Source organism: Blennius ocellaris, assembly GCF_963422515.1.
Source record: "Blennius ocellaris genome assembly, chromosome: 3".
NCBI lineage: Eukaryota > Metazoa > Chordata > Actinopteri > Blenniiformes > Blenniidae > Blennius > Blennius ocellaris.
Genome location: NC_137652.1, coordinates 30,548,754 through 30,562,476, shown reverse-complemented (window position 1 = coordinate 30,562,476; position 13,723 = coordinate 30,548,754). Strand labels below are relative to the sequence as shown.

The following is a 13,723-nucleotide window of genomic DNA, read 5'->3' as shown; positions in this document are numbered from 1 at the left end:
GGAGTGGCTCAAGGCTCTGTCCTGGGTCCTGTTCTGTTTATTGGACCTTTTGCCTCTCAGTCGTCTCATTGGTGACTTTCAACATATGTCCTACTGAGGACATCCAGTTGTTCTGCTCCTTCACTGACTCACTTTCACGTCTTGCCTACTTGTTTGGAATGTGTGACCTGCATTAAAAACGGGCTTTCTTCAAATGACCTCCAGATAAATGCTGACAAAACACAAACTCTGATCATTGCCCCTGATCAAAAACCTCCTTGGTGCCCTGGGCGACTGTTAGAACCTCAGGAACCTCAGGTCTTGTCTTTAGAGGACCACTCCTGACAACTGAGCAACAACTGCTTTTTCCACCTGAGAACATCTCTAACGTGAGCAGGAGGCTGTCCAAACCAGATGTTGAAGTGAGAATTCATGCTTTCATTTCGTCTCTGCTTTCATTACTACAATTCCATTTTCACCTGCTTTACTAAGACCGCCCTCGGCAGACTTCAGATCATACAAACTCAGCAGCTAGATTCTTGACACGTTCAGTTAAAACGGCCCACATCACCCCCGTTTCATCCAACTTTTATTGGCTCACAGTCAAATTTGTAATTGACTAAAATCCCACAGTACATTGTGGACATGCTGTGTCCCTCCACCTCAGGATGCAGCCTCCAATCCTCAGGACAGAGTCTCCTGAGACCCCCCGGGGGTACCGGTCCTTAAAGGCTGTAGCCCCCAGACTGTGGAATGACTTGCCTCCGTCCATCCACATACTTGATTCCACAAACTCTTTTAAAGAGCACTTGAAAACATTTTCATTTAAGAAAGCCTTTAGCTCAATATCTCCCACACCTTTACTGTATTTTATGTAATTATGTAATTTGGTCTGTTCCTTGATTTATATCTGTGAAAAGCGTTTTATAAATAAACTTTACTTACTTACTTACACTGTTATCTTGTTCAAAACTGGGTTAACTTTAACCGGATGTTAATAACGTATTCCCTCTTTACTATAAATAAATGAGGTTGGAGCTTATTTTTCACCATGTGGTCATTACATCGTGGATTTCTGCTCCTTTCACTTTATTTCTGGACGTGTCTGAATCAAAAGCTTCAACATCAGGAGGAATGGAGGTGGAGAATGAGAGAAGGAGGAATGGAGGTGTAGAATGATAGAAGGAGGAATGGAGGTGTAGAATGATAGGAGGAATGGAGGTGTAGAATGATAGGACGAGGAATGGAGGTGTAGAATGATAGAAGGAGGAATGGAGGTGTAGAATGATAGGAGGAATGGAGGTGTAGAATGATAGGAGGAGGAATGGAGGTGTAGAATGATAGGAGGAGGAATGGAGGTGTAGAATGATAGGAGGAATGGAGGTGTAGAATGATAGAAGGAGGAATGGAGGTGTAGAATGATAGGAGGAATGGAGGTGTAGAATGATAGGAGGAATGGAGGTGTAGAATGATAGAAGGAGGAATGGAGGTGTAGAATGATAGGAGGAATGGAGGTGTAGAATGATAGGAGAAATGGAGGTGTAGAATGATAGGAGAAATGGAGGTGTAGAATGATAGGACGAGGAATGGAGGTGTAGAATGATAGGAGGAATGGAGGTGTAGAATGATAGAAGGAGGAATGGAGGTGTAGAATGATAGGAGGAATGGAGGTGTAGAATGATAGGAGAAATGGAGGTGTAGAATGATAGGAGAAATGGAGGTGTAGAATGATAGAACGAGGAATGGAGGTGTAGAATGATAGAAGGAGGAATGGAGGTGTAGAATGATAGGAGGAATGGAGGTGTAGAATGATAGAAGGAGGAATGGAGGTGTAGAATGATAGAAGGAGGAATGGAGGTGTAGAATGATAGGAGGAATGGAGGTGTAGAATGATAGAAGGAGGAATGGAGGTGTAGAATGATAGGAGGAATGGAGGTGTAGAATGATAGGAGAAATGGAGGTGTAGAATGATAGGACGAGGAATGGAGGTGTAGAATGATAGGACGAGGAATGGAGGTGTAGAATGATAGAATGAGGAATAGAGGTGTAGAATGATAGAATGATGAAACCTATATAAACACAGTGATTAAAGTTCTCTTTCACATAAAGCCATTAAAAGACTCATTTTATGGTTAAAAATCCAGCTTTCATTTTCAGTAGTTTGTAGTTTGTTTAGTAGCTTCTGATGAACCAAAAGTGTCACAAAAGTGCAAGACCTGGAAGTGAAGTGAGTTACAATTATATTACAATGAATAGCATGGAAAAACCACAACGGAAAACTGGTTCAAAATTCTATATCCTATGCAGCTGACTGTGTGACAGTGCAACAGTGGGTCCGCCGTCACTACAATGTCACTACAGGTGGCCAGTGAAGAGTAAAGCATCTTGTGGCCAGAGATGAAATGATCTCGTTCCCTGGCTTGATTAATTTGAGGTAATGACTCATTGTCTCGTGAGGAGCTCAGTCACCAGGGAGGAGGACCGAGGACACCTGGAGGGACTATGTCTCTCTATGGCCTGGGAACGCCTTGGGGTGCCACTGGAAGAGCTGGAGGAAGAGTGTTGGGTGAGGGGAGTCTGGGGAACCCTGCTGGACTGCTGCCTCCTCCACCCGCCTGGATCAGTGACTGATGATGGATGGATGGTTAAAAACACTGTTTTTATCAGTTACATTATCACCACAATGTCATTTTGGGTCACCGGAAATGCTGAAGATATTATGCAGAAGAACGGAGACTTGAAATGTGGGCGGAGCCTTGGGTGGAGTGGCATCAGGCACAGGAAACAGTGACGTTAACCTCGCAGGTCACTTTGATGGTGATGTTAGTTAACGGGATGACGAACCATGGTTTGAACAACGCATATTTAACGGTTGGGTAGCTAACAGCGGGTTAAGAATTTAACCAGTGTTTAGGGCTTAACCAGTGGTTAAAATAACCTAGTTTTGAACAACCAGGACCAGGAGGGGAAGCCAGGGAGCCTGAGGAACTGAGAAACACCAGATTGAACAGGAACCTCCCAGAGATCAAGTTCTTTCCAGAGGAAATAATGATCTCATACAATCTCCTGTGACGCACATTTCTCCTGAAGCGTGATGAACACCACTGCTTCTTCAATTGTCTGACGGCGTAGAAGCTTTTCTGTAGAGCCAACCTGTACCACTGTCTCACTGCACTCACATGTATGGAACCTAACACTGCTACTAATGTACTAATCACTGTGTGTGTGTGTGTGTGTGTGTGCAGCTGTTTGTGGTGGACAGTGTGTCCGGGGAGCGCTGCAGCCTGAACGAGTTCACAGTGACTGGATCTACTTACGCCCCTGAAGGGGAAGTGTGAGTGCGTCTGGACCCCGGCAACACCTTGACACTGTTTCCTCCCACAGTCTACACATCTCATCCTGCCCTGTCTTCCTTCCCTCTACTCCTCCCCATCCCTCTTTTCCTCCAGGTATAAGGACGGCTCGGTTGTGAAGTGCAGTCAGTATGAAGGCCTGGTGGAGTTGGCCTCCATCTGCGCCCTGTGCAACGACTCCTCTCTGGACTACAATGAGGTGAGGGCAGGGTTGGAATTACAACGTGGCTTTCGGGGGAGCCCTATTTTCCGATCAGACCTCTCAAGTTTGTAGAATGGGTATGCGTGAGATTTTTTTTTGCGTATGTAAATGTAAATGTAAAAAAATGTGCTTGGCAACTTGCCAAGCACATTTTTTTTACATGCACGCGTCGTGACTCACGACGGGAGACGCAGCGGTTGCATAGAAGAGATTTTCGGAAATGGTAGGCCTAGCCTACTGTAGGCCTGATGAGCGAATAAACTCACAACATTGACATCATTTTATTACTATTATTTATTTCAGGAACCTGATGAAGCTTAACCCATAGAAAATATAAATATATGTGCGAAAATTGCCAGTGTTTTTAGAGCTCCCCCTAAATGTTTCAAATTAGGCTTTCAGGGGAGCCCAGCTCCCCTTAGCTCCCCCGTAATTCCAACTCTGGGTGAGAGGCCTGGTGAGCTACTGGGGAGGTTCTGGACTGTGAGTCTGGCCACACCCCCCCAGGTGAGTTCTCCCAGAGGACGAGACTCTGTGGAGAACTCACCTGGGGAGGTTCTGGACTGTGAGTCTGGCCACACCCCCCCCAGGTGAGTTCTCCCAGAGGAGGACACTCTGTGGAGCTGGGAACATTACTTTAAACTGTCATCCATTACAGTTACAAGTTACCTGTCAAAAATGGAATCGGTAACTTACTCTAAGTACTAAAATACAAAAGTAATGTACCAGAGTACTTTTAGTTACTTTTGGATTACTTCACCAGCAAACAGAAAAAGAAAGAAAAGACTGTCTGCTCAGTGTGTCGACTCGTCTTGTACTCTAATTACTCTGAACAAGTTTAGAACGAAATCAAAACTCAGTAACAATCAGGTGTCGAACACTGATTCTCTCTCTCTCTCTCTCTGTCTCTCTCTCTCTGTCTCTCTCTCTCTCTCTCTCTCTCTCTCTCTCTCTCTCTCTCTCTCTCTCTCTCTCTCTCTCTCTCTCTCTCTCTCTCTCTCTCTCTCTCTCTCTCTCTCTCTCTCTCTCTCTCTCTCTCTCTCTCTCTCTCTCTCTCTCTCTCTCTCTCTCTCTCTCTCTCTCTCTCTCTCTCTCTCCCCCTCCCTCCCTCCCTCCCTCTCCAGGTGAAAGGAGTGTATGAGAAGGTGGGTGAGGCGACAGAGACGGCCCTGTGTTGCCTGGTGGAGAAGCTGAACGTGTTTGACAGTGACGTTGGAGGACTGAGTCCAGCTGAGCGAGCGACGGCCTGCTGCTCTGTGAGTGACGCTCAGCAGAAAGCTTGTCCTGACGCTGCAGAGCGTGACTGAGTGAATCCTCTGAACCAGGTCATCAAGCAGCTGATGAGAAAGGAGCTCACACTGGAGTTCTCCCGGGACAGGAAGTCCATGTCTGTCTTCTGCTCTTCTAATAAAGTCACCAGGTCTTCCTCTGGTACCAAGATGTTTGTGAAGGTCAGTTTCAAGGTTTCTGGAGACGTTGGATCAACTCCCTCGCTCATGGGGAACTTATGATAAAGATGCTGACTGCTCATCAATGGTGTGTGTGTGTGTGTGTGTGTGTGTGTGTGTGTGTGTGTGTGTGTGTGTGTGTGTGTGTGTGTGTGTGTGTGTGTGTGTGTGTGTGTGTGTGTGTGTGTGTGTGTGTGTGTGTGTGTGTGTGTGTGTGTGTGTGTGTGTGTGTGTGTGTGTGTGTGTTCAGGGAGCTCCAGAGAGTGTGCTGGAGCGCTGTAATTACATCCGGATTAGCGGCTCTGCCCGCGTGCCTTTGAGCATGGCTGTGCGGGAGCAGCTTCTGTCCACAGTGCGGGCCTGGACCTCAGGTCGAGATACCCTACGATGCCTTGCTATAGCAACCAGAGACTCACCCCCTGACGTCCACAGCCTCAACCTGGAGAATTCTGCTGAGTTTGCAAACTACGAGGTGACGATGAACCATGAAAACGTTTAGATTAACGGAACTCAGCAGTTTCCTGCAAAGAATGCAGAAGATGTATTCAACACTGGTGGAACATGAACTGGAGCAGTTGGGATTTCCACCATCAGTGCAGATATTATTTCATTATTATAGTGGTGATTCATCAATTGTATGGCGTGTGGATCACTCACCTGTCTATTGTCCTGCTAGTTTGTACACGAGTCCTGCAGGCCAGCGTATTGTCTCTGTTTATAACTCTGGTACTTTGAGATGTTTACTTTCTGAAAGGAAAAATGGATCAACAGTTGTTGTAATGATGCATGTTTGTACTTAATACTTCCTGACATGCATTCTGACGCTGTATTCCTCATTTCAGTCCACGTCACACAGCTCACATGTAAACACCCCCTGTCTCTCTGCCTCGTCCTCCCCAGTCTGACCTCACCTTTGTGGGCTGTGTGGGCATGTTGGACCCCCCGAGGAAAGAGGTGCTGGGGGCTGTTCGGATGTGTCGGCAGGCAGGCATCCGTGTTATCATGATCACTGGTGAGCGTGCACACACACACACACACACACACACACAACTCATTTTTCTCCTTTCTGACCCGTCCTCAGTGCTGCACAGCGGGGAGGCTGGTGAACTCTCCCAGCACAGTAAACAGTGCAGCTGCTGTAGAGCAGTGTTCAGTGTCATCATGATGTGACGTCACTGTGACTCCCCACGGCCACCGTGGCTCCCCACGGCCACCGTGGCTCCCCACGGCCACCCTGGCTCCCCACGGCCACCGTGACTCCCCACGGCCACCGTGACTCCCCGCGGACACCGTGGCTCCCCGCGGCCACCGTGGCTCCCCGCGGCCACCGTGGCTCCCAACGGCCACCGTGACTCACTACGGCCACCGTGACTCACTACGGCCACCGTGACTCACTACGGCCACCGTGGCTCCCTACGGCCACCGTGGCTCACCGCGGCCACCGTGGCTCCCCGCGGCCACCGTGGCTCCCCGCGGCCACCGTGGCTCCCCGCGGCCACCGTGGCTCCCCGCGGCCACCGTGGCTCCCCGCGGCCACCGTGGCTCCCCGCGGCCACCGTGGCTCCCCGCGGCCACCGTGGCTCCCCGCGGCCACCGTGACTCACTACGGCCACCGTGGCTCCCTGCGGCCACCGTGGCTCCCTGCGGCCACCGTGGCTCCCTACGGCCACCGTGGCTCCCTACGGCCACCGTGACTCCCTACGGCCACCGTGACTCCCTACAGCCACTGCACTCACTGCTTTCTGTTTGCTGACCAAAGGTTTTCTGACAAACTCCTGACAATGTTAACTTTTGTCACGTAAAAGTGCGAGATCAGCAACAATCAAATGAAAATATTGAATGCCATCTTATTTTGCGAGCGCGACAGAGAGCCATTCCAGACAGGCTGCAGAGCCACACATGGCTGTAAAGCCCTGGTCTAACCGCAGGTGGCAATGAAAGCATGAAAAGCTGCCATTTGGGGTCCCGTGTCTCTGAAGGCTGCAGAGATCTGACACTGGCAATCAGATGACACGCTCTAGGAGGAAGGAGGCAAATGTGAAAAGACCCAGATTGGATGACCTGGACAGGACATGAGAAGTAGAACACATTGGTTTGTGAATGATCACGGAGGTGTTTGGTGTGTTCCTCTACAGGCGATAACAAAGGCACGGCGCTGTCCATCTGCAGGAGAGTGGGCATCATCACAGAGCAGGAGGAGGAGCAGCAGCAGGCCGCCGGCCTCACCGGCGGCCTGACGGGCCGCGAGTTCGACGAGCTGCCACCTCACCTGCAGCGGCAGGCCTGCCGCACCGCCTGCTGCTTCGCTCGGGTGGAACCGGCCCACAAGAGCCGCATAGTGGAGTACCTGCAGAGTCTGAACGACATCACGGCCATGGTGAGGCCGGCCGTTGGGCGGAGCAGGTGTGTGTGGTGGGGACAGGCCAACTCATCCTCTCTCGCCGTGCAGACGGGGGACGGCGTGAACGACGCCCCGGCTCTGAAGAAGGCGGAGATCGGCATCGCCATGGGCAGCGGCACCGCAGTGGCCAAGTCGGCGTCGGAGATGATCCTGGCGGACGACAACTTCTCCACCATCGTGGCCGCTGTGGAGGAGGGCCGCGCCATCTACAACAACATGAAGCAGTTTATCAGATACCTCATATCCTCCAACATCGGAGAGGTGGTGTGGTGAGACGGAACATTCAATGGCTTCAACACCACTTCAGCTCGTAACAACAAATAAGAGTCATGCTGGGATACAAAGCCATTTCAACTTTAATAATGACAATAACACGGCTCATATATAGTTTCCATATACCAAAACATATCTGAAGTGACATTTATAACATTTTTAACTAGTGTAGAATGGTAGACATTGTATGAATGTTTGATATGTTTATGATCCAGTGTTTTTTTCTCCAGCTGTTTATAGCAGCTTTATTTATTTTCTTCAGCCGCAGCATGTGGCTGTAGAGCCGCAGGCTGCAGGCTTGATGAGGAGGTCTTCACATGTTGCCTGGGCTGGACGAGCTGCAGACTGTGACGGTCTGTGTCCTCAACAGTATTTTCCTCACCGCCGCACTGGGCATGCCCGAAGCTCTGATCCCCGTGCAGCTGCTGTGGGTCAACCTGGTCACGGACGGATTCCCCGCCACCGCTCTGGGCTTCAACCCCCCCGACCTGGACATCATGTCTCGCCCCCCCCGCTCTCCCGAAGAGCCTCTCATCTCCAGCTGGCTGTTTTGTCGCTACCTCATCATCGGCTGTGAGTCGGGAAGATTCCCTCTGCCACACATCCTCTTCTTCACCGTTCAGGATTCATTCAATCATTCAGCAATTACTTACATCCATTAATTCAGTCGGTCATTTTCAAATACAGTAACACTGATCATATCACAGTAGTTCTAGTCTGCATCATGAGAATGGAGCTTGAAGTTGAAATGTTCACCACACTTTGTCCTGCAGGTTATGTGGGCGCCGCCACAGTGGGAGCTGCTGCCTGGTGGTTCATGGCCGCTCACGATGGACCCAAGCTAACTTTCTACCAGCTGGTAATATACTGTGTCTGTCGGTGTCTGGTCAGTTCCTAATCCGCCACAGCATCACGGCCTGATATCGTGGGTCTCCGTCACATTGTCCATATGTGATAAAGTGTGTTTCCTTGTGTAACCTGCCAACCAAAGAAGAACTACCACGGGTACTCGGTAGAGTACCTTTACCAACACCACCTTGCAATTTTCAGGTTAAATCTAAATTACAATGTTCTGTTGGTTCCCATTCTTTTGCGTCACTTGAACGCAGTGTCAGAGTGAGCTGGCCTGTGATTGGCTGAGAGTGGAGAAGGGGGATGGGAGTTAGCAGTGTGCTATCAGAATGCTAGCGGCACACCATGAAGCTCCAGCATGTCGACAATATATCTCCAGGAGCTGTTCCAGCCCAACTGTGAGGATTGGTCCTGAGAGGACCACCAATCATCACTGAACCCAGCATGCAATTTGGGTTATTATTTGTGAAAAGTTGGTAACATACATACGTACCAATACATACAGACAAAAACATAACCTTGGACTTCTAGTCTTTGTCTGAGCTTCAAGTGAAGAGGAATGAAGCGGTGCACTGATAAAGGTTCCATGCTGAAAGAGTGTGAATGAATACAACAGTATTCATCCACCTGCCTCGAAGAGGGGAAGGTTCCTCACTCGACAGTTAGAACAACTCTGCAGGTCCAGAACGTCTTGAAGTAATACTATTCTGTCTGTCCTAGTCACATTACCTGCAGTGCACTGAAGGCCATGCTGAGTTTGCTGGTGTGCAGTGTTCAGTCTTTGAGTCACCACATCCCATGACCATGGCTCTGTCTGTACTGGTCACCATCGAGATGTGCAATGCCTTGAACAGGTGAGAAGAGCCCCCCCCCCCACACACACACACACACACACAGTGAGTGATGCTTGTGGAGAAGCTCTCCCATCATGTTCTCTTCATGCAGTCTTTCAGAGAACCAGTCCCTGCTGAAGATGCCCCCCTGGTCCAACCCCTGGCTGGTGGGGGCCATCTGTCTGTCTATGGCCCTGCACTTCCTCATTCTCTACGTGGATCCATTGCCTGTAAGAAGCATGCAAACAATAAATACTCTTCAGGGCTGTCTAACAAACAACACACAGGTCAAAATCAGTTCAAGCATTTGACTTTTCCAGTGACAGTAACCTCTGTCAGTGTTTTTCAACCACTGTGAGGTCTCGTCAGGTGAGCCGTGGGAAAGTATCCAATTTCACATTTTTTTCTTAAAATCATTTGCTCTCACAGCCGCTGTCAGCTGTGAGAGCAGTGTGTTGCAGAGTAATGATGTATAAATACTCTTCACCACTAGAGGGCAGCACAGAACTTTGCCGGTGAAATGTAAAGTGACAGACGTCAGTGTGGTTCATCTCCACCTCCTGCTACCATCTTGTATCAAAGTACTGTGTCAGTGACAGTGATGGAGAAGTTTTTGAAAACCAGGATCTCAGCTCTTCATCCATCAGGTCCAGGTTTCACACTGAGGGAGGCACTATTAAAAAAAGTCCTTGCTTTCTGGATTTACTGGATTCCTGTTGATCAAACTTTGATGAGAAAGACTTTTTATTGTTAATAAAGGCTGCAGAGTTTAACATTTTCAGGTGGTGGTGTGCCTCCAGAGTTTTCCAAAGAAAAAAAGTGTGCCTTGGTTTAAACAGGTTGAAAAACACTGCTCTATGTCTTACGGCCACTGTTTGATGGACAGAAAGAAAGGCAGCTACCATATTGTTGGTGAAGTAGCATTAACATCAGCACAGCCACACAGTGAGTATGGTTTTACACTGTCAGTCTCCAGAGAAACACAGTGGCCGGCAGGATTTCAGCGCTTTAAGCAAATCTGACTCATAAAGCACCAACTGGACTCATTGGATGAAGTAATGCTTCTACATTTCACTGGAACATGTTGAAGAATGGAATGTCATTTGTCTTACAAATTCCAACTTGTCTGGTTTCTGTCAAAAGACACTGAACAAATGTAGCAGTGGGTCATGTGGTGTCTGTTTGAGCTGAAGCTTTCCTGAATGTCTGGAGCACTCGGGGTTTAAATGTTACTGCGGGACATCGTATGAGAATGTTGATGCTGTGTCCTCAGGTCATATTCCAGATCCGCCCTCTGTCCTGGCCCCAGTGGGTGGTGGTGCTGAAGATGTCCCTGCCTGTGATACTGATGGATGAAGCCCTCAAGTTCCTGGCCCGGAACTACATAGAGCCTGGGAATCAGCTGCAGGTGAGAGGAGTGATGACAGGATGCACAGAGGTTATGGAGGGTGAGAGTATCTTAGCTTCTTCCTGCTGTCTCCTCACACCACCCAGACACTGGAGGAGGAGGAGGAGCAGCTCCGGGTGGGGGCGGGGCTGCTGGGCTCCGTCAGCTGCAGGCTGCGTCAGTCCGTGAAAGGCGTGTCCTGGTCATTCGTCCTGATCTCTGCTCCGCTCGTCTTCTGGATCTTCAGTCTGGACTCTGACATCACCAACATCTTCTGGGAGTGAGACACAGAATGAGGGTGAAGGTGGCAGCAGGCGAGAGGGACCCAGCTGAACGTAAAGGAGAGAAGGGAAACATTTAGCCAATGACAAGAAACCCCTGAAGGCACACGAAGGAGCTCTATTCAATCCAACTGCTCCACCATAACATGCTGACACAAAATCTTAAAAGTTCTATTGACCTGCTATCAGACTAAATTAACCAAAGTGACCAGCGAGCGGAGGCTCAGTGTCTCAGACTCAGTGGTCAACCACTTTAGCATCCAGACTGCTTTCCCATAAATATTTACTCTTTCTTTCCATCATCTTTGAAATCTTATGATCACAGGGGCAATAAGTGGTTCAGCACTATGGCCTCACAGCAGGTGGACTCCTGGTTTGAACCTACAGGCTTGACAGTGCAGAGGCGCCGCCCTGAAGTGACTGACACACTGAAAATCCCCCGACCACTGATCTTGCTGCTGTGAAGCCAGAGTGCTGACCACCACGCTCAAGACGAGACTCACCTACACTTCATGTTACAGTTTGTTTAGAAGGGAAAGAGTGAAATATGAGGATCTTGAGGTGAGGAGACTGTCCTCTGTCTTTCCTCCTTGTCCTCCGTGTCCTCCGACCTTGTCTTCCGATTGCGTCTTCTGTGTCTTTTCCTTGATCTGACCTCGTCCTCTGGGCTGTCTCAGCCACGTGCTGGTGAGATGGAGCTTCCTGACCTGCAGCAGTCACATGCTTCACTTCTTTTAAAATTGCTCTTCTGCAGGTTTTTGGGCTGTTTTAAAGATTTGATTTTCTTGTAAATGTCATGTGATGTTTCACTTTGAATAGTTTTTTTATGGCTGCTTTAAAGGGGAGAGCCGGTGTTGAGGATAGTTAAAGAAACTGAGTTGTTTTTGTCATTGTTTCTATTGTTTTCATGCTATCTTCATAGATTTTTACAACTGGCTGAAAAGGAATACAACTATTGCGAGGATGTGTGTTGCAATAAAGTTTTTTTGACTGGTACAACAGATCTTTCACATGTAGAGACACTTAGAAGGTATTTATTTGTTTTGGAGTTAGTTTTTTCATTATTGTGGTATTTCTGATTGTTGCAGTGATTGCGCTATGTTGAGAAAGCACAGCTATGATTATTCATTCATTTTTCAGTTTATTTGACTTGTCTTTCAATAAAAACATGTCGGTTTTCTGATTTTTTACTTTGTATCACTTTTACTTGTCACGTCAGTTTTGGATCTACAGTGATGGCTGTGTTTTTGTAAATTATATTATGAACTGAAAATATTAATAAAATGGTTCTCAGCTTAGGTGGACTTTTCAATTTGACAAGCCAAATTAACATGTGTTGACTGTTTTCCCATCTGGAGTTTGCAGCTTGGGGTTTTTAAATATTAATTTCCACAGTCATTTGCTAATATTTATTGACAATCTTGCTGCTTGTAAATATCTGATTCATTCATGCAAAGAGAAATGGTAAATGCATTTCACTTGTATATCGTTTTTCAAGTGCTTGAGGAGTCCTAAAGCACTTTACATCGTTAATTCAATGGAGGCAGCCGCCATTCATGGCACCTAATCGGTGGTGGGTTTGACGTGGGAAACGTGGAAAGAGGGATGGATCGGGATGTTCCTGGGGAGTTGGAGACGAACAGCCACGGGGTTGATCACTTTGGAAATGGGAAAAGGGCCAATGAATCATGGGGTTAACTTGCGTGACGGTCCCTGGAGTCGGAGGTTCCTTGTGGAAAGCCACACTCACTGTCCTGGCCGGTAGGTTGGTGCCTGTGACCGATGACAGTCAGCGTAGATCTTATGAGACGCCGCCGCTCAGAGAAGACGCTGGCGGGCTTGGATCCAGACCCTCTGGCACCTCCGAATCAGGGCAGCCGTCGAGGGAACATGAACCTCCTTCTCCAGGGCTGGGAAGAGTGGGGACTGAAAACCATAAACACAATGAAAGAGTGAGAGTCCAGTAGATGCAGAGGGAAGAGAGTTGTGTGCGTACTCCACCCAGATGATGTTTTTGGACCAGGAGGAGAGTTGTTGGTGGGACAGGAGACGAAGGCCGGTCTCCAGGACTTGGTTTAGACGCTCCATCTGTCCATTCGACTGAGGGTGGTAGCCAGAGGAGAGACTTGGGGAGGCTCCAATGAGAGCACAGAACTCCTTCCAGAAATGGGAAGTAAACTGGGGGCCGCGATCTGAAACCAGATCCTGAGGGAGGCCGTGAAACATGGAGGACTAATTCAGCGGTCTCTTTGGCGGAGGGTAGTTTAGTGAGGGGAATGAAATGAGCCATTTTAGAAAAATGTCAACAACAGTGAGGACGGTGGTTTTCCCATGGGATTTGGGAAGTCCAGTGACGAAATCCAAAGCGATGTGAGACCAGGAACGTGAAGGGACAGACAGAAGGAGGAGACTACCTGCAGGGGGTGAATTACTGGACTTGCAATGGGAGCACTCAGGACAGGCTGCCACATACTCCCTGACGTCCGTTCGCAGTCTGGGCCACCAAAACCGTTGTTGGACCGATGCCAAAGTCCGACTGACCCCAGGGTGGACCGCCAACCGAGAAGCATGAGCCCATTGGAGGACCTGGGAACGGAGCTCTCCTGGAACAAACAAGCGGTTATCAGGGGTGTTGTCAGGTACCTGCTGTCCCACGAGAGCGTCCAACACTCGCTGCTCCACTTCCCAAAGGACCGCCCCGATGATCTTGGCTG

At 48.7% G+C, this 13,723-nt stretch overlaps 1 protein-coding gene across 1 annotated transcript in view; it reads left to right on the top strand.

Moving 5' to 3' along the window:
• Nucleotides 1-12,194, top strand: part of LOC308148848 (sarcoplasmic/endoplasmic reticulum calcium ATPase 2) — a 61,610-nt gene extending 49,416 nt beyond the window's left edge. The window contains exons 11-24 of the mRNA XM_080520379.1: nt 3,225-3,313; nt 3,429-3,531; nt 4,659-4,790; nt 4,860-4,985; nt 5,233-5,454; nt 5,883-5,994; nt 7,118-7,359; nt 7,432-7,652; nt 8,027-8,229; nt 8,430-8,515; nt 9,229-9,362; nt 9,454-9,571; nt 10,615-10,749; nt 10,836-12,194. Coding sequence (XP_080376505.1) covers nt 3,225-3,313; nt 3,429-3,531; nt 4,659-4,790; nt 4,860-4,985; nt 5,233-5,454; nt 5,883-5,994; nt 7,118-7,359; nt 7,432-7,652; nt 8,027-8,229; nt 8,430-8,515; nt 9,229-9,362; nt 9,454-9,571; nt 10,615-10,749; nt 10,836-11,012 — 2,100 coding nt within the window. The 3' untranslated portion in view covers nt 11,013-12,194. The remainder of the gene's footprint in view (nt 1-3,224; nt 3,314-3,428; nt 3,532-4,658; nt 4,791-4,859; nt 4,986-5,232; nt 5,455-5,882; nt 5,995-7,117; nt 7,360-7,431; nt 7,653-8,026; nt 8,230-8,429; nt 8,516-9,228; nt 9,363-9,453; nt 9,572-10,614; nt 10,750-10,835) is intronic.
• The last annotated feature ends 1,529 nt before the right edge of the window (nt 12,195-13,723 follow it).